This window comes from Falco biarmicus, chromosome 4 (assembly GCF_023638135.1).
Source record: "Falco biarmicus isolate bFalBia1 chromosome 4, bFalBia1.pri, whole genome shotgun sequence".
In the NCBI taxonomy this organism is placed as follows: Eukaryota; Metazoa; Chordata; class Aves; order Falconiformes; family Falconidae; genus Falco; species Falco biarmicus.
Genome location: NC_079291.1, coordinates 13,645,714 through 13,666,178, shown reverse-complemented (window position 1 = coordinate 13,666,178; position 20,465 = coordinate 13,645,714). Strand labels below are relative to the sequence as shown.

The following is a 20,465-nucleotide window of genomic DNA, read 5'->3' as shown; positions in this document are numbered from 1 at the left end:
AATGCTTAGTCAGTAGGTCTCCACATACTCAAGCATCATTTCTCGAACTGTTGTTGATACTCTCTCCCTGGAGGCATCATTCCAAATTAACTCAGGATTTTCATGAGTTCCCTCAAAGATGTGAACAGCAGCTTCAGGGTTGTCCCTCATGGCATCCATGAAGACTCCAGGTAAAAATTTCATCAGTGTAATCCTAACCTACAACAGACAAGTAGAATTGACATTTAGTATACCATGAGAAAAAGTGACAGAGAGAGAACTCAAGGAAGTCCAGTTATTTGTAGTGCTTGAATGTCAACTGCTAGAACACAACACCACCAGATAAGATAGTGCTATCATTTTAAATAGCAATAGCCAGTGACAGGTCTGAAATCTAGGTATCTATAGTTGAAGTCATTACAAATGGAAGTCGAACTGCTTATAGTAGTTACAATAAATACAACTGCTTCTAGAAACCTGCTCACAGATTAAGAGTTAACTGTTTTGAAAGAGCCAGATTGCTCTTCACACGAATCTTTCAGTCGCAGAAGAGGTTTTTTTGTTCCGTCTTGAGAAGGGTGGGTAATATCAAGATAAGTGTTCCAATGGGAGCTGTTAAGATTCTTACCTTTGGACCCACCAGCTTATCTGCAGTCATTTTGGCAAAGAGCTCTGCTGTTTGGGCTCGGACTTGTGGATGAGTTGAGTTGCAAAACATATCTAGTAAGTAGATTAAAGCACCTGTACAAAGAGACAGAAAAACATTCAAATTTTTTTCTGGTCACAAGTAGTATGAATTCACCAATTCCTCATTGATTGTTCTAGAGGGAAGAGTACAATTTGGCCAGCCATTGTATTTACTTTAAGTCCAGTGCTGCAGAAATATTTGCTTTCAATGTAGTACTGTACCTTTTGCCATGGCCTCTTTAATTATTTTTGTGCTAGACGTCAAAGCATACAATGTTTCAAGGACAAGTTGCCGACCTGTCAAAATAAAAACTGTTAATAGTCTATATGGCACAAAGTTCTTAACTAATCAAAGATGAATTAAACAGATCTTAACAGAAAGCTGTAGCAAAACCACAATAAAGCTTATGACAATTGCAAGCTCAGGGCTTTCTGGCTAAATTCAGCCAGTTAAGAAACATCAAATGAATCATACATTTTAGTAGAGCATAACTTCTTAGTTAAATGTTTATCACCTAAATTCCTTAAGAGCATTGGTCAACAAAATACTACACAATTCAAACATGATTTGAATATCTGCAATTCATGTTTCATCTCTCAGATTTAAGACAAACAACTTTTTTATTTACTCATCCCCACTGTAACGCCGTTCTAACCTAAAACTCAGTAGTAAGCTCAGCCAGCTGCATCCTAATTGATTTCTAAGTTGGAAACCCTTTGCCTTGCAAGACTAAAAATTGTATGGTACATACTTGAAGGTAAGGAATGCAGGAGTGCCAGTAAGTTAGCCAGAACCATTGCCTCAGCAATGTTGTTAACACATTCTTGGTTACTTGTTACTATGTTTACTACCTGTAAAAGATCAGAAACAGCACTTGATTATATACCAGCTATTAAGACATTGCTCAAAAGATGCAGTGTATGAAGTCAGTCACCTCACTGGCCAACATAACTAGTATTTACGATATTTATCCCTACCACCAGATTGTCTTGTCACCTCAGGGAAAAAGGGAGCAAGGACTCAGGCAAAAAGCTATCACTTGTTCCCCCCCAGAGGAGCTGACACCTTGGAACACCAGTCTTCATACATTTAAGGTACTATTCTAACAGTTACACAATCAGGTTTGTTTATTCTCATTATATACAGCATCCAGACAGGGGGCTCTGGGGGCTTTTAAAAGTGTCTTTTTTCAGGGTTTTTTTGTTATTTTGTTTGGGTTTTTTTACCTCCAGAGCCAACTGCTGCACTTGGCCAGCTCCATGAACACGCAGAAGGGAGAATATCAACTTAAAGTGACCTATGCATTCACACTCAGAACCTGCAAGAGACCAAATAAGTTATTCTCTTCAAGTTAGCCCAAGTATTCACTGCCAGCTATCCCAAGCGCACATTTCACTATACAGAGAGGTGTTCCCAAGTCTGTGTCTAAATAGAAAGTCACAGTAGTTTTAACAGCTCCTACAGGACAGCACCTGCTACAGAATTTGAAAATTATGAAGTCCTGTCTATTAATCTAGCTTCCGTAATGTCTCAGGTCAAAAATATTTCAAAAGCAGAGGGTACTGACTGAGTCAACTGACTGAGCTAGTTCTTGGACTACCTAGCTACTTGCATTCTTACAAAACAACTAAGACAACTAAACAAGTGTAGTTACTTCATTTATCATTGATGAGTACTTCTTGTCTTCAAATACACTTGCCCTTTTTGACTCTCCCAGCTCACAGTAGGGTTGTGATTTGCATGACAGCTGCCTTCAGGGTTATAATCGCCAAATACAGAGAAAGCAGTATGAAGCAACCTAACCAGTTGTATTAGAAGCCATGATAATAACACAAGTGGCTTTCAGAACTACCATATAATACCACAGGAGAACATCCTAATCATGTTTCTCAGGCTTTTCCAATCTGTACATTGACACCGGCTTATAAATCTTGGCTGGTGTTACCCGCCCACTCTCAAGAGCATCTTCTCCTCCTGCTTTAGTAAGGCCCTAACATTTTATGTGTTTAGTAGTATGCACTACTCTGCTCAAGGAGGTTCTTTTTGAGGCAAGGAAGTTTAAAAATCAAGTGAAGATGCTTTGAAGGACTGCAGAAAGTTTCATCCAAGTCCTCCTGGTAACAGGCTAGAACTAGAGTTAAACCCCAGCATTTCAAGAAAGAAACTAGATAAGGCTGGGACTTCACACAAAACTAATACATCTACAGATAACATTCTCCAGGGGGTAAAAAACCCCACCAAATAAAACCAAGCCTATACAGCTTATCAACAATGCTAAAGTCTGTTAGCCAGCAAAACAAGCTTCCTTCTCACTAGAAGATAAAGATCAGAGGTCTGCAGTTTTTGAGGTTGTCCCCAAGGCGGCCTATCGGGGTAGTTCAGTTTTAAGCCTACCTGGGTTGTGTTTTATCACATTTCTCAGAGCCTCCAGAGCCATTTCAACTCTCCGTAACCGATCTCCATGTTGATTGGACTCTACTTTCCCAGTCTGTGTTATTGCCATTAGCGTATGAAGGTACTGTGCTTGTGAGCCTATGTAATCCAAGAGGCTTGCAGCAAATGCTTTAGGAACCTTTAAGTTAGAGATGAGAGCATTTTTAGGTGTGGGATGTAACAGTATTCACACTCGTGGAAAGTATATCTGAATAACTTTTCTACATTTCACATATACCTTTCTTCCAGACAGGAAGCACTTTTCTACTATGATCACTAACATCTGGACAACATTAGCTCTATTTCTACCTACACATACCCTTAAGAAAGCTGCCACTACTTCAACAGCACTCTTAAGGTGTACATTTGTCCATATATATGGATGGATAGCAATGCCACTAGGCAGAATCACTGCCTCCTGGAATTACTGAATAAGCCCAAGCACCTGCAGTGCAAGCTTGTAGAGAAAAGGCATTAAGACATCTGAAGCAGCACATCTTATGACAAACTCATTGTTCTTTTTAATTTATTCTGCTCGGACACAGAGATAACCTGTAAGATGCTGATCATGTTGAAGGAAATTTTATATGCTGTTTGCACTGATAGATAAAGAAGAACTAACATTCCAAACGCTAGTTTCAACAGGAAGGTTTTAGCTATCTCTCACCTCTAGTTGGAAGGTAGGGACCTCATTGTAGACTCTAACAAAAATCTCTCCCACAATAAGTTCCTTTGCATGGTCACTGAAGACAAAGTCAGATCCATAGCTCTTGTCACAATCACCCTTTAAGCAGAGATAAGCAGCACAAGCTCAGACAGAAAGTAATCTTGTAGAAAGTGTAAAGCTATAACCCAATAATGACAAACCATAACTGTACAGAACACTTAAGGCTTTAACAGAAGTCCAGGAAGTAGACAAGCAAACTCTTTGTTTTCTTTTTATGACTGCCGAATGAAGGAAGTGACTTAGGAGTAGACAACAAGGGATACTTGTATTAACTGTACCACAGCATTACAAGTGGATGTACCAAAACATGAAATCTTTTTTAAAAATTACTAGTGAGATTTAAAGCAAAGATTATCTCACCCTCTTAATCATGCTTTCTTGTTGAGATTCCAAAAACTCAAGTAATTCAGCTCTAGTCCCATTGTTCCAGATTAAGTAGGGGTTCTCTGTGTTACTGTTAAGCACCTTCAGAGTCTAGGAAATAAGGAATTTACACAATGTAACATTTTTATAACAGTTGTGGGTCATTATGCATAGTAATCTGCATGCATCATGACAAATTAATCCAATCTCATTAATAACCAAGCTGATTTCATAAGCAACTTAAGTGTCAAGTATCCCTCATACTGGAAAAACAGCGTAAATTATTTGGTACAGTACAATCTATATTTTAGTTTTTCTTTATCCTGCTTTGAGCCACACTTACTTCAGATTCTCCTATTTTTGACAGTGAGCAGCAGCTACCTGCAGTACCTCTTTGTAGATGACTTCCTCGGCACTACTTTTAAAGAGAAGTTTAACCTTTGCTCTCCATCATCATTACATCCCTAAGCCTTCAACAATTAACCCAACTTCTTCGTTCCCATATTTGTTTCACAAATATTCTATAGGCCTCTGTTCCTGTCTATAGCGTTTGAGGCTAAACCAGCTTCTTCTCCTTGCAGTTAATCCAACTGCAAAGAAAAACTATACTGCTGTTCTCTGTATCAGGTTGGTCTAAGAGCATTCAGTGTTTTAGAAGCTACCAGATACTCCTTCCATAAATTGCTAGAGAAAGGTTTGGCCAACAGATGCTTACCTCAGTAGGACTGACCACAGCAAGTTTCCTTGCAATATAGGGTGTCAACATTCCAGCCAAGCTTTTCCTGATCGTTGGGTTTTCAGGTGTAGCTTGCTCTTCAGAGAGATACCCTCCAAGGCGACTCAAGGCCAGGAGACTGAGCTTAGCAAGGCTATTTGCTACCTCCTGAAAAATACAAAGACAGTTGTAAAAAAAAGCCCCATGGCTTATTGAAGAAGTATCACAATAGCCAGAAAGAGTTGTTCAACACTTTGGCACCAGAACAAACAGTTTGTATTATCTATTTATCTCCATTGCTAATTATGCATTGTCTAACAAAACACTAGGTGCTGCAGAACAGTGCAGTATGATAACTGTGTCGTGGGCTTGATAAATGCAGTTAGACATAAGCACTAGTAAGTAGGAAAAACTGGGGCCATCAAGATGAGGTGAAAGCTACAGAAGCTATTTAGTGTAATAACTTCTGACCAGACAACTATTCCTGCTAGCACAGTCAAATACCAGCATAATAAACCTTTTATGATAGTGACAGAAGAGTTAATAACTACAATACTGTTTAAAGTTCATTTCATCCAGTAGCTGAGGAAAAAGTGCCATACTGAGAGTGTCACCATTTAAGGAAACGGAAATGTGAAGCCACTTACATAGCTGTGGGGCAAAGGGACAATACTGTCCTGAAGCAGACATTTCAGGTTAAGTTCATGTGTCACTAGACAACCCCTTCAGCTGAGCTTCAGACAGACCTTTTCTTCCGATAGCACAAATTTACTTTTTTACTATCACTGTAGAGAACATCTCTTGCATTAAGTTTCTAATAAGCTACAGGGTTTGGCAGCTTGAACTCAACACACAAGCTACACTAAAAAAAAAAAAAGAAAAAACAAACCCCAAATAACAGTGTTTACACTACTACACAAAATTCCCTTTCAAAACTGCTCTGTTAATATTGAATTACATGAACAATAATGATTCTAATAAGTATTTGAATACACTTACTTTGTTAGAAAGATATGGCAAGCAACAACCATTAGTTTCTGAGAACATGCACCTTGTTAACATTACCTGGTGATTTGAATCTTCACTTTTCTGAATACCACTCTCTTCTAGCGTATAGTCATAGTTGAAGAGGTAACCCAGTAAGTACCAGAGAACTCCAGCTTGGAACAAGTGTGTTTGTAGCCAGTAATCTAAGGCAAAGGAGCTAACACACTCTACTCCCAAAGAAGCTACTCGTGGTATGTTCTGAAGAAGGAAAAAAAAGTTTGCCTTAGTACTTGTGACCAACAAAAGCTAACTAGCTTCCTTACCAAAAACTTAAAAGCCCAAACTTGTTAATTCTAGAGTACTATCTAAGCAGCACAGAGATGAAAATTGAAGTACTCGGAACAACATGCGTCTGGTAGCCAAAAACCAGTTAATTAGTCTGCATCCTTCATCAATGCTTATTTCTAATTACATGAAACTATTGAAGTGCTCTTCCTTTGAACTGGTGGAAAAACAATTCAAGAAGCTGGCAGAGATTCCGACGTGAGTTTTTTATGGTAACACATATTCTGCAGGGACTAGAGAACACACAAGCATCTTACAATCAATTACTACAGTCTGATTTTAGAGTCTTCTGTTTTCACATGCCCTGTATGAAAAGTTCAAGACAAGCTTTCCTTTAGTTCAAAATTCAGCATTTATATAATGTCAGGCAAGTTCTAAAGAGCTAAATGGGATCAAAAACTTCTTGAATATTGTTCCCAGAGTTTATGCTGATTTAGAAGTCTCCTTAATGCAAGATCTAGCCCTTCTGTTCTAATCTGCCGATTTAGTACGGTCAGCTAGTCAGGTAGACGTATCAATAAAAAAGCAAGAAGTAGTGAATCATTGTAGTGAGTGCATTTTAAGTGCACCAAATGGATTGAAATACAAGTGCTGCGAACAAGGCACTAGAGTTCTGTATCCTGTAATGATTAGATGGGATCTGACAGAAGGATTTCATCACTCTCTGCAATTATTTTATCTGCCACCTTAAAAGGTGAGCGTTCCCCTAATCATAATAGTTAAATACCCATTTAGGTAAAGGAAAGGAGCTCTTACCTTGCCATAATACAGTAGTCTACAGAGGTCCTTGATGATGTTAGGCATTTCTGTAATCTTCTCTCTGCATTCCTCAAACTGAGCTGCTACACTGTAACACTTACTAATATAGCCACACACCTAAAAAAAAGCAGTAATTTATTGGTTCCAAGTGGAGGGAAAATATGTTTACAATCCTATTTAACATATGTAATACTATATCCATATTATATAAAACCACACTTTTTACTGTATTATGTATATATACACACATAAATACTGCCTTCTGAGAAGCTGATACAGTCAAAGTTGCTGCAACCTACCTGTACAGACATATCATCTGGTTTACTAGAACGAGTCAAGACTGCTACACAACGATTAAATGCTTCTTGCAATACCTGTGAGGATTGGATGATGAACAAAGTTCAGTCACAACAAAAACTGAATAATGCTGGCAGAAATAAAACATTAGCTGGTTAACCCATTGTTAATGGCAGAAGGGAAACATTTGGCCAAGCCTGCTGCTTGCTCAAATAGTTTGTAGGACCAAAATTCCTTGCAAGTGCTGCTACTAGACTTCGGTGCTTTTTGAGTTGATAGCATTCCCACATGTGAGCTAAAGCCTTAGTCAGTCTGCAGATGACACCCAAGCTGGAGGGGGGAGTGTTGGTTAATCTGCTTGAGGGTAGGAAGGCTCTGTAGAGGGATCTGGACAGGCTGGATTGATGGTCCGAGACCAATTGTATGAGGTTCAACAAGAAGTGCCAGGTCCTGCACTTGGGTCACAATCACCCCACGCAATGCTACAGGCTCGGTAAAGAGTGGTGGGGAAAAGCTGCCTGGCAGAAAAGGACCCAGGGGGGCTGGTCAACAGCCATCTGAACATTAGCCAGCAGTGTGCCCAGGTAGCCAAGGGCAACAATATCCTGGCTTGTATCCAAAACAGCATGGCTAGCAGGACAAGGGAAATGACTGTGTCCCTGCACTTGGCACTGGTGAGGCTGCACCTCAAATATTATGTCCAGTTTTGGGTCCCTCACTATAAGGGGGACACAAATGTGCTAGAGTGTTCCCAGAGAAGGGCAACAGAGCTGGTGAAGGGTCTGGAGCACAAGTCTGATGAGATGTGGCTGCGTAAACTGGCGTTGTTTAGCCTGGAGAGGTGGCAGCTTAGGAGGGACCTCATCACTGTGTACTACTACCTGAAAGGAGGCTACAGCAAAATGAGTGCCAGTCTCTTCTGTCAAGTAACAAGCAACAGGACAAGAGGGAATGGCCTGAAGTTGCACCAAGGGAGGTTTAGATTGGATATTAGGAAAAAATCTTCACAGAAAGGGGAATCATGCATTGGAACAGGTTGCCTAGGGAGGCAGTAGAATCACCATCTCTGGAGGTGTTTAAAAAATGTGTAGATGCAGCACTTAGGGACATGGTTTAGTGGGATTTGGCAGTCTTACATTAATGGTTGGACTCTTATCTTAAAGGTCTTTTCCAACTTAAATGACTGATTCTAATACAAACAGAAAGGCTTTTCATTGCGCAAGTGACTTGTTCACCTTCATCTATTTTTTCACATACAGAATGCAAAAGCTCTCAAAGTTTTGTAAAGAAGTAGAGAAACATCATATGTAGTTTCCTTATTCACAGTTCAACAGACAAACCAAGGTCCAGAGAGAGGGATCCTCTGCAGGAGGCTTCTGCTGCATCAAGAGACATTAAGAATGGACAAGTGTCTCAACAAGGCTAAAAGCAATTGTCAATTGCATCTGATATCCTATGCATTGATGATATAGGATTTTTAGCTGTGGAAAATTAAAAGTAAATAATTTCACTAAATTTCTTCCCATTTACCTCAATTCCATTTTCTCTTCTCAGTTCCTCTGCATTTAATGCTGAGCAGTTGACAGTATGGAAAGCAAGTTCCGTTGCAGCAGGCAACAGAGGAGATTCTTTGGAAAACAAAAGATCATCTGATGTTTCAATGGTAATAGTCTTTATCAGCATAGGATAGCCTGCATACTTGTAAGGTTTCAACTCTGAAAGAAAAAAGTCAAAGTTTACATATATGCAGTGTCTAAGCAATTTAAACCATGGCACACTTATGAGTTGAAGATGTATCAGATATGCAAGGACTAAGTGTCAAAGCAAGCCAATGCCCAGGAAAATTGGAGCAAGACTAGAGCAGTCCATGCAATCTGACGCCTTTTTACGTAAGACCATTCATGCTAGAAGCTAACAGAGCTTGATAGAAAGAACTCATTTAAGATTAAAAAGATTTATCTCCAGCTCAGCAAGGCTCAAGAGTCTTCCAAATGATGCTTGTCTATCTTCTGAGAAACACAACTACAATCCTAGCCTCGGACGGGCAAAGCTGTCTAACAATAAGCCTATAATAACTTTTCCAGTTTGACATGGCAATCTATTTTAAACAATTATATTTTTCATTCCTTTAGGGGTCAGCAGTACTAAAGAACAATTTCATCTTGCAGTACAGAGCTGACCTACTCCACACTGATGTAGTCACTGCCTCCATACAACTGACAGAGCTATGAATGCATACAAGGTTCTTAATTTACCATTTTAATGTAACACTTAAGTAGCAGAACACTGACTCTGCAAGACATGGGCATGCCGGCAACGGCCAGCCAGAGACTGTAGGTAGAGCCAAGGGTTAGGGTATTCTAGCTACCCCTCTTTCCTAGTTGGGCTGCGAAACAGCTAGTGTTGCAGCCTACTCACCAGAGGATGAACACTAGTCAATTTCTGCAAGATTACACTTGTGGCTATTAAAAGTGAGACAATTTATACCCAGGATCTGCCATCTAGGTAACTGAATACTAGTGGGGACTTTTCTACATAGATAGAACTGTAAGTCTAAGGTATATACAGAGGAAGATTCAAACTGAGTAGTTTTGGAGCAGAGAATTTCAAAAAGCTATTTGTGCTTTCTTGAATTAAGTTTTACTGTAGATTTATTTCACAGGAGAAAAAGTCCTATTTTGAAGTCCTTTACTATAGCTACATAATGCTGTGGCAAGCCAGAAATCAGATAAACAGAACACAGACTGAAGAGCAGGGGAGATTAAAACCAACTGCAATAACCACTAAAGAAATGAACATTCTGAGACAGCATGCTTACCTTCCTTATGCCTGTTGAAGAGGATGCTTTGAGTTTTCAAGATCAAAATTATGTTTTCTGGATCTGGCCCATCTATCACCTTGGCAGACTTTGTGCATAGAAACTCATATGCTTTATTAACTTTTTCAAACATATCCTGCAAATAAAGAAGAATAATCTTAAAAATTGCTAAGAACCCCCTAAATTACTACAAGTCTGTAGCATCAGTTTAGACACAGGTAAAGTAAAACATTCCAGGTTATTAGCCACAACACTAGTTTTATTGTCTTATTACACTTCAGAAAATATCTCAACACTGACTCACAGATCAATTTTGTCTCCTAAACTCTGCCATAGGCAAGAGCCTAAAACTATGTCAATTCCACTATGACAAAAGTAGTAAGTACAGTTTAATTGACTGTAAGAGTGTGTAGAGGATGCAGTCTGTTTCTGAAAGGGAGTAATTAGCTTATTTAGGTCCTGTGTTAACTCCAAACCAGACACTTTCCAACATGTGGGTATGACCCGATTACATCAGTTTACTGTAGGAATCCTAATATTCCTTGACTAACATCAGTTAAATCACTCATAGTATTAATCTGTATTCTAGTATTCATCTAGGGCATCGCTTTTAAAAGGAAGAAAGAAAATTAAGTGGGCATTTCAGAATTTCTAGTACACATAACAGCTGAACTTGTCCCCACCTTTAACACCATAAATTTGTGTTGTACATACCCTGCCTTCTGGATTCTTGTCTGGGTGATATTTTTGCGCCAGCCTGAAATAAGCTTTCCTGATCTTGCTTTCATCATGCCTATGAGAAAACAAGTCCCATTACATTGAGTAACAACCTAAGAATAAGCCTGAATTCTGACAGCAGTACTAGTAGTAACTGCAATGAAGTGAAAACTACATAGCGCTCATATTTCAATTTGAAAATTCTGCTTTATCAACTGACACTGAACAGGGGTAATCATGTGGCCACAGAACAGAAATTTTAGAAATTCAAAGCATTTTAGTACTGAATATACTAACCAGAAGGTGCACAAAGTCCCTGAATCTTCAAAATGAAGACCCTAAATAAGCTGTAAGTGGTAAAAGTAGTAGTTTGTGATTTGTAGCAAGTGCACTGTTCTTGAAGGATGAATACAAAGTGCTGTTAGTTCTCCTCTACAGGCCTGAAGTCAGAAACCAGTGGTGAGATAGAAGGTAAAAAATCCTAAGGATATTATCACCAAGAAATAGGACAATATTTGGCAGGGGTAAGAAGGATGATTAGAGAAACCAAGTTCTGCTTTGAATACAGTCAATTTCTGCCATGCTCTTTGCTCACTATGGGTCTGTTTATCCTGTAAAACTACCTAGTGAATACTTTGAAGCTCAGAACATTTTCTCCCCAGTTTCAGTTTATCTGAACCCTTGACAACTATTCTCTCAAACACTGGAGTTGGGTTTTCAAACTTAGTTTCTTTTTAGATAAAGCAATCCTCCACTGCAAGAGAAGTAGGTGCACTGAACTGGTACCACTAATTGGCTGCAAGTACTATCATAAGAAACCGCAGTTTGCTCAGTGTATGGAGTTTATGTAAGTAATTCTACAACTTAAAATACTGAAAACAACTTACTGGCCTTGTCCTTTGGGAAGGTTAAGGACTTCATAAGCATCATCTATTGACATGGTAGGTGGTTTCTTTTCTACCTCCTTCTTCCAAGCTTCTAGCGTATCTTTCAGCAGTTTAACCTACGTAATTACAATTCATTAGTGTTTCATTTATACTGACACCAGTACACGTCATCATCTTTAAAAAAGTGATGCTTTATTAATGAATCTTTATCATCCGATACCCTAAGTTCAAAGACCTAGACCTACCCACTTCAGTAATTATGGTTCCCCCTGCAGTCAGGAAGCAATTAAGACTTTGTTTCACTGCAGCACTGTATTTTATTCAAGTTAAGGAGCACTTTAAGGTTAAAATGTCTATGTAAGAGTCATGTTAAAAGAGGGGAAAATCACTTTAAATTACACCTGCCTCACATCTCAATACTACATAAACTGCAATAGAGCTACATGAATAAGTAAAGCTGCTTAGACAGATCTAGATCATAGACTTGTACTGAAAGGATTCACCAGTTCACACACTGATACCAAGTTAGCTCAGTTTCTTGTCCAGCATGGACAAACGAGAACCTACAAGTGATCACTTCTCACCCCCACCCCACCACCACGTGAGGTTCATTGAAACACTATCTGAAGTTTCTTGGATGCTTTACTTTTCTATTTTAGTAGCTGCCACAAGGAGGATATGCTTAACATGTTGCTATTTGGCATGAAGACTGTTTTGCTTCAAGATAAAGAACTGTTTAACATATTTGCACTTATGAACTGAAAGTCAAGATCAATCAGTTATTTAAAACAACCTAGCATTTGATTTCCTTAATTTTTGTTACAAATTCCACTCTGAAAAAATCAAGAACTAAACGAATCCTAAAATACTTCTTACTTACTGGATCTTTAATTGGCCAGTCTGGAAATCTGAGTGTATCACAAAGATGCTTGAGATAATAAATATTACAGAACAGTTCATTTTCCAGTTGTGGATAGTTGATAACTGGGATAGGACAGTATTGGTAGAGTGCTCTTGTATTGCTTTGAAGACGAGGGGTGAAGTCAGCAAGATGAGCAGCAATCTTCTCTATCATAAGACGCCTAAAAGTTACAAAGTTTGGTTTAATGCTTGCCAAGCAGTCCTCAGTGACTGCAGAAGTGTGTTCAATGACTTCTTCTGAAAAGATTTTCCCTTAGTAGTTTCCCACATTTCAGAAGGGGTTCAGAATAGGATCCAGTCCTATTCTGTTATAAAGCTATTTCAATGCCATGAAATTAAAGTGTGTTAAAAACAGTGTAAAGTGACATTTTGCCCTCCCTCAACACCTCTTTTTTGGGAGACCCTAAAATTGTATTGTACTATTAGAGGTGTATCTCCCAGACAACTACTGTTAATAAATGAGACTAAGTATAAAGCAGTCTACATACATAGTGAAGTCTCCACTCATAAAAGGAACTTAAGTATGACAGAAGCAGATGCAAAGCATGTTGTCAGATGTTCAGAAAATATTCCCCTTCCTGCAGCTAATTCTGCTCCCCCCACCCCTATTATTTTTGATACAAGCAGAAGGTAAACACAGAACATTGCAGAACATACAGAAGACAAAAAGAGGGAAGCAATGGAAACCATGGAATCCAGGTGTTTTGGGTTTTCTTTAGAAATGTCTAACACAAGAACTCTTCAGCATGAGACACTGTTCAGAATAATTTGTCCCCGACAGAAAACAGTTACCTCATTTCATTGCTCCATATTGCTTCTGGAGTGTCAAATTCTCCAAGGAATATCTCAGAAAATTTTTCTGGTTCATAGTTTTCTAAATAACACACCATTGCTTCAGGAAGAATATGTCCAAGTATACTTCTTTGAACTATATCTTGGCTTTTTGTCTACAGAAGAGATTACATTGTCACCTCAAAGGTAAGCTGAATTCAGTCTTGCTAACCAACCTGAAATGTAAAGAACCCTCCCCCATTTCCCTTTGGTTCTTAAATTCTAAATCCTGAGAACTCAGAAAAAGAACAAGCATCAAGTAATGTTAAAGCAACTACAGGCAGTTTGTAAAAGCATTTGGAAACAGAGGTAGTTACTTTTGCAATCTACTCACTTCTTCAGATTTGAAAGCTTGTTTTGCATGTGTGTATTTCAAAAACCTAGAAGAGAAACAGCAGTTATTTTTTGTTTAATTGACACCTAAAGTACCCTTGAAAGATAAACAGACCAACACAGACCACCTGGCAAGTCTCATACATTTACTTGGAGATAAAAGAGTGAAAGCATCAAATTAATGAATCTCTGTACAAAGTCCATCAAACCCTTGGGAATTTTAAGTTAAGCAATCCTGTGTTATAAATGTTGCCTTATGTTCTTTGTTTCAGCTTGAAAGTCCTATTCCTGAAAGTTTACTTTCTCCACACAAAAAAACCCTAAAAATCAAACAGACACGCACCACCTTTCCCTACAAACCTCTCCCTGCAGTTAGATCATCACTGCAGGGATGAAACAAGGTGATCTTACATTAACTGCTGGGCAGTCCCGTTACACTACAGTCATCATGGAAACATGCCATTATTTCCCAATGCATTTTGCTACACAAGAAACTTACTGGAATTGTACAATGGCTTTTTATGAACTATTGAATTTAGAGGACGAGTAGTGGAATGAACTGGAATAGATACCTGCATGTGCAGTGCACCTGTGTCAGGCAGTACAGACCAATTTAACTGTTTCAGGCTTCAATACTAGACTGGACTATTAGATGTTCTCTCAGCATTCGATAGCTGCTTACTATCAAAAACTACATTAGCGTATCAATAGCCTATATTAATACTCTTTAGAGCTTCTAACAATTTGTTCTTCCATGATAAACCATGCCTAGTTGTACTGTTAGAACCGTATGACCAGACATGCTCTCATTCCCTCCCTGCCAGGGTCAATAAACAATTCACTTCTTAGTGACTGACTAGACCATGTGGAGGTGATTCTTGTAAAGGGCATTTGCTTGCAATCTCATGTTGGTTCTAGCAAGCCACACTCCCTGGAGCATTTAGAACAGCAGTACTAAGCATGACTGGTGAAGAGGCACTTCTAGGTTGTTTGTTGTTTTTTTTTTACTCACCTTGCAATAGGAAGTACATTGGAACCCGTGTACATCATGATAAAGAAGAACACTCCACTCAGATAAAAACGAGGTAACTGAGGGTTATCTTGCATGACATGAAACAGCAGTATAGCTACTTTTTCCACAAGGATAGGATCAAAAGTCAGTAGTAGCTGCAATCAAACAAGCATTTACATTAGCTGCTTGAGTAGTGCAAGTTACCTAGCCAAAACTGAAGTTTTAACTAATCCAGTACTGGGACAAGCCAGTAAATTTACAAGAATTTCAGTTAAAGGATACTTCAGCCCAAGAGTTAGAAGTTCAAATCACAGAATGTTTAGAGTTGGAAGGGACCTCTGGAGGTCACCTTGTCAAAGCCCCCTACAAGAGTCCCCTACAGCTGGTTGCCAAGGACCACATCCAGACGGCTTTTCAGTATCTTCAAGGACATAAGTGTTTATTAATGAGATATCAGCTGAAAAACCATGAAATTTGTAACACCCAGTAAAACAAACAACTGCTTTTCCAGAGGTTTGCAGTTTGTTACAGATGTCATTTGATGTGTTTATCACACAAAGTACTCACACAGTATTCAAAGATAGTAAAGTCAGACTTTTGCTAGTTTAGATACATTTTTGAAGACTTGCATACCTGAGTGATGTGAGGAAGGCAAGTACTGTCTGACAACAGCCTTTTCACTCTAGGCAGAGGTCTTATAATAGCATTGTCTTGATCCCTAAAAAAAAAAAAAGAAGTGACACAGCAGAAAGCACACTTGTGCCTTTTCTCTTTCAAGAGCGAACAACTAAGTACCACACTAGTGAGATCATACCCAGTGTCGTCATTTTTAACTTCCAAACTTGTTGTTAGACTTGATGTCATGCATTATAGCAGTTTAAGCTAAACAATAACCTGTGTGCAAGCGTAAGACTATACCACTAAGTGTTAGAAATGCACATGGCTTGTGCATTCATGCAGTCCTTTTCACAATACTAGTATTGTCTCATTTACAAACTATTTGCCTGCAGATCTAATTAATACTATGTAAAAGGCTTTACTGCAGTTTGTTAACATACTACTTTGTTTCTAATAAAAGCTTTAAGATAGAATTTATCAATTTATGCATCTGCCAGAGAAAGTTAACCACTTCTGCTGAAAATTGTTTACCTGCTGGGAAAATATCCACACATTGTGATGAGCATGTTGAGTACAAGTGTGGCAAGGTCACTCTCATTCAACACAGGCTGGCCACTGGCTAACAAGCACCACTTCAACTGAGGGATAACCTGTAATGGTCGCCATCCATCCATACCTTGAGCCCAACAACGTGTTTTTGAAGTCAGCTTTCCACTGTTCCATAGTTCCTGCATCTATTGTAAGATTAGAGATTCATTTAGTGATTCAGCATTCACAGCTACCTTTACTCCTAAACATACACACTCAAGACAAGCTTTTAACTGCTGTATGGCAGACTACTATAGTTGCATGAAATTCTGATGTATTTGTAATTCTGTTGGGAAACATGAAAAAAGTTGTGGAGGGGTAGGCAGCCTTACCAAAGGCTGTGGTTCTTGACGCAATATCAAATTTCTTATCTAGGTTTAACCCTTATTTAAAGGGTTACTTTGAGAATATACTTTGACATCATTTAAAGTTTTCCCCTCTCAGTATTTTAAACACACTGTCACCAGGATGAAAACAATTTGTCCAGTTTGAGAGTTCATAGCTGACAGGTACCTCTTGAAAACTGTAAGGACCACTCCTTTCTTTGTCAGCGTTGCCGAAGTACCATTCTTTCTCACTCTCCCTCTTCATGTCAGGTGCTGCCTCAATCACATTGCTCTAGAAGTTGATGTTTATAAGAATAGCTTTATCACAAATATAACATTTCTACAGGAAGTGTGAAAAGGACATTGTTTCATATTTTTTGTTAAGAATTGTCCTTTTAGCAAAGGAACACTTGTAGTAATAAACAGAGGCTACATACCTGCAGAGGAACCGTAGCTCTGCTCGTGTGAAGATGTGCCAGAGTAAGCAGATCTACAAGGATTCTAATACCATTTGAATCCATAAGGTCCTTCACATTTTTCTGTCAATGGATAAACTGCATTAACACAAGCATTTTCTAGATAAAAGTTATTACAAGTACTGAACAGTCTATAAGAAAAGTCAAGTCATTCTCTAAAGTAACTAGAATGGTAGCATCACCACAGTATCTACGTGTTTCCTTCAGTTTCCTCACCAGTGAGTAACTGCCACCACATCCCAGAGAGCCGTATCTAACATTGTTTTTAAGACCTTCTCAAGACTTGAATTTTTGCTCAATTTAACCCTGAAAGACTAGTTCAAGCCATTTTATACAGCGGAAAGACTGATCAACTACTGTTATGGGTGCATGTCCACCTTACCTTATTAAGGATCAGCTTGTTGAGAAACAGTATCAATCTGTCCCGCTCAAGTCTGTCAGTGCACTGTTGCAGCAGAAGAGAACAGATTAGTATTTGATAGTGTATTAGAAGTTACCTTCAAAAGTCAACTGAGTTGACCCTGTAAAGACTCATTTACTTTTTTCATGCCCCAGATAAAACTGCAGACTATTAAGTGTCCAGTTTCATGCACAGCTAATAAATGTAGCTTTCTGCCACTGAGAAGGAAAACCCTCATTACTCCCTATCCCCTTTGTTGCTCTGGGTCTGACACTTAAAACTTACTTTTCTGCCAAGTCTATTGCTCTAAAGGGTGAGTGTTTGAATCCCCCAGTGACCCAGTTCACACAAATACGAGAGAAAAAGAGAATGCTTTCAGCCAGCAGACTGAATGCGTCATTGATGATACGTCCCTGGTGAGACGATCAAGACTGGAGGCAAAATAACAAGAGACTGCATGGGTTCAGCTTCACTTACAACAGCCATATCTAAAACCCATATTGATGTGCATGAAGAATCCCTTCTTCAGACTGCCTGGAAATGTATTTTTGCAAGCTGTATCAGTTGTCAGACAAAACTTAGCAGACACTTAATAGGCAAAAGCAGTTACCACCAAAAATCTAATCCATCACATGTGCCCACCCAAGGCTACCATTTCATTAGGTCTGGGGCTGTTGCTACTGCTCTTGAAATCAGTATTTTGAAATAATGTGACATGGAACAAGGTTCTCTTAAAAAAAACTTTATACTTCTGCATTTTTCAAAAGCACAAGATTAATACCACAATGTTCTTTCATACTATTACTGTACAACCCAAAAAGCTGTTAAGGTCAACAAAATCCAGATCTAGACATTACTTTGAAATACCTTTAAGATCAGCAATTTTTTTAGTAAAACTTCAACTTAATTAAGGGGAGATACTAGGAACACTTGGTGACAGCATGGAAAAATATTTATTCTGCAGCTTCAATCATGTAAAAGTAAAACCTGTGTTTCACAGCAACCAGAAGGATCTAAAGATGTTGGACTAGCAGTATGTTAACTACCATATCAAGTAATTTTAAATAATTCTTACCCTTTCTAACATGCCAACAATGTATTTAGTATCAGAAAATGGTCCTATTTCTTCATGACATCTTCCATAAACAATTGCCAATGCTTGCAGACATAAGCACTTCATATTTACTTTTGGGGTAAGCAAGAAACGATGGTAGAGTTCATTGAAGAATTCATAACTAAGAAAGAGATGAGAGTTTAGAGAAGAAAACTGGAACCTTGGGAATGAGATAGATTTTAATAATGTCTCACGATTTTTTGATTGCTCCACTCTCTTCAGTTTCATCTTCTTCTAGTAGCAATCTTAGATAATAATCTCCTATTTTTATTTCCTCAGAAAGGCACTCATATTTTACCTGTAACACAGAACAAGTTATTTAATAGTAAATATTGTTTCTCCTTCATTAAGCTCTTGTTTGCACAACATCACTGTACTTCCTTGCATCCATAAACTCAGCAAGGTTAGCAACCCCTTCTACTGTTTGAGGAAGACTGAAATCTGCAAGTTTGCTGTTAAAGAAACACACCTCTATAAAATGCATGCCATAAACTATTGTTGGTCCCCGGAACGAAGTAATTCTCATCTTTCTGAAATCTCGGCTTCCAGCCTTTAACTAACTTACTTCTAACGACAGCTGGTTTTACAAACTACACTTGGATAATACACGGTGTATTCAGTGACTCACACTTTAATAAGTAGTTATTCCATTGCAAGGTACTCCACTCAAAGTTACTACAAGCATGAAACACAAGCATGACTTAATTACTAGTTACACTTGCTATTACACTGTGTAATTAAAGCCTAGAGGCATCAGTACATACACACCAAGAAACTGAAGTGAATTTGCACAATGAGAGCCATCATTAACTTCAGAGCAACTACATTAGATTTAACCGCATGCCTCAGTGCCCAGTGGTTTTAAGCATTTGGCAAACAACTCATTTAGAGGTACCTCTAACAGCACAAAAGCCACACTTCACAGTTTGTTTTCTTATCTCTAGTTTGCAGGCCGCTGTCATGAGGCCACGTAAGTTACCTACAGATTTGACCACAGCACACAATACAAAGATATCCCCACTAACCAGTATACTTTCAGACCAATCTCAAGCTACCATCCCACTTGGCAAAGTGACAGGTTCCACAGCTGACAGTGAAGCCTTTGTCACCACACTACATAGTTCAAATACTTACAGCATAGCCTGATAAAGTATTCGTTTAAAATATTTAAAAGCAAATCTTTGAGACAGCAGCTGCCCAAAGCCCAGATGACAGAAGGTCCCTCAAACCAGTCCCAAAGTATCCTGGGCTGTAACTCCAAGAATCCTAGTGACAGATCCCAGCAGTATAAGTCACAGAGCATTGCAAAGTGCAGGTGAGAAGCCCACATTACTGAGTTTCAAATCTGTACTTTTGATTTCATGCCACTTAGCATCTCTAAAGTACAGAGACAGAGCAGACACTGTGGTGCCCAGAAGTTCTGTACAGGCCTGACCCATACCTAAAGACGACTTTGAAAGATAGATGCCAGTGCAAAAAACACTAATCCAAACTCAAATTTAGCTAATTACTGCATCAAGTAAGTAGTAATCTGTAGCTGAGACACAGCTGATTACAATAAAGTAGTTTTCTCCTAAAGCATTAACCCCATGTCTTGTAATTCTTCAATTTGCCAGTCAACTGAAAATTCAGCAAAAGCAGCAGTTTACTCATTTCACTACTATTCCTCTGCTCAAGTTTCAGCTAGAAAGCTGTACTGTGACAAGGGTGGCATTTAGTAACACCTAAGAATACCTTAACAGTTGAATTCAAGCGTGGGCTTGCTTTGCTTTAGCATTACACATTAATTAAAACTGTGTGGAACCATAACAATACTGGAGATAAACCTTTCCTGTACTCTGCTCTTATCAGCATATCACTCAAATATCTTGCAAGTTGTTTTGAGAAAGCCAATTGGGACCATACCAATTGTTTTGCAGAAGCCTGGAAGGCTACTCTGACTTTAGATACTGCTGTTCCTAGAATGTGAAAACAGAATCCTCAATCAGTAATCTACAGAGCAGCATTGTTTTAGCCACATAATCTATTCGTGGTTTGGCAACCCAATATTTGACAGCCTTATGATCACTGAGACATGACGGAAATAAAGACAATGAACTTGTTATCGGGAAGTGACTTGTGGAACTAACAA

General features: G+C 38.7%; 1 protein-coding gene across 2 annotated transcripts in view; it reads right to left on the bottom strand.

The window, feature by feature from the left end:
• DNAJC13 (DnaJ heat shock protein family (Hsp40) member C13) overlaps positions 1-20,465 on the bottom strand; it is a 55,399-nt gene that overhangs the window by 8,820 nt on the left and 26,114 nt on the right. For both annotated transcript variants that reach the window (XM_056336257.1, XM_056336258.1), the window contains 27 exons: positions 18,529-18,632; positions 18,296-18,455; positions 17,203-17,265; positions 16,782-16,883; positions 16,532-16,636; positions 15,962-16,164; positions 15,446-15,530; positions 14,813-14,967; positions 13,802-13,847; positions 13,429-13,583; positions 12,596-12,797; positions 11,716-11,831; positions 10,826-10,904; positions 10,112-10,247; positions 8,824-9,008; positions 7,296-7,370; positions 6,994-7,113; positions 5,971-6,150; positions 4,906-5,073; positions 4,188-4,301; positions 3,768-3,884; positions 3,062-3,239; positions 1,894-1,985; positions 1,419-1,518; positions 889-963; positions 608-720; positions 29-198 (listed from right to left, as the gene is read on the bottom strand). In XM_056336257.1, coding sequence (XP_056192232.1) covers positions 29-198; positions 608-720; positions 889-963; positions 1,419-1,518; positions 1,894-1,985; positions 3,062-3,239; positions 3,768-3,884; positions 4,188-4,301; positions 4,906-5,073; positions 5,971-6,150; positions 6,994-7,113; positions 7,296-7,370; positions 8,824-9,008; positions 10,112-10,247; positions 10,826-10,904; positions 11,716-11,831; positions 12,596-12,797; positions 13,429-13,583; positions 13,802-13,847; positions 14,813-14,967; positions 15,446-15,530; positions 15,962-16,164; positions 16,532-16,636; positions 16,782-16,883; positions 17,203-17,265; positions 18,296-18,455; positions 18,529-18,632 — 3,398 coding nt within the window. The remainder of the gene's footprint in view (positions 1-28; positions 199-607; positions 721-888; positions 964-1,418; positions 1,519-1,893; positions 1,986-3,061; positions 3,240-3,767; positions 3,885-4,187; positions 4,302-4,905; positions 5,074-5,970; positions 6,151-6,993; positions 7,114-7,295; positions 7,371-8,823; positions 9,009-10,111; positions 10,248-10,825; positions 10,905-11,715; positions 11,832-12,595; positions 12,798-13,428; positions 13,584-13,801; positions 13,848-14,812; positions 14,968-15,445; positions 15,531-15,961; positions 16,165-16,531; positions 16,637-16,781; positions 16,884-17,202; positions 17,266-18,295; positions 18,456-18,528; positions 18,633-20,465) is intronic.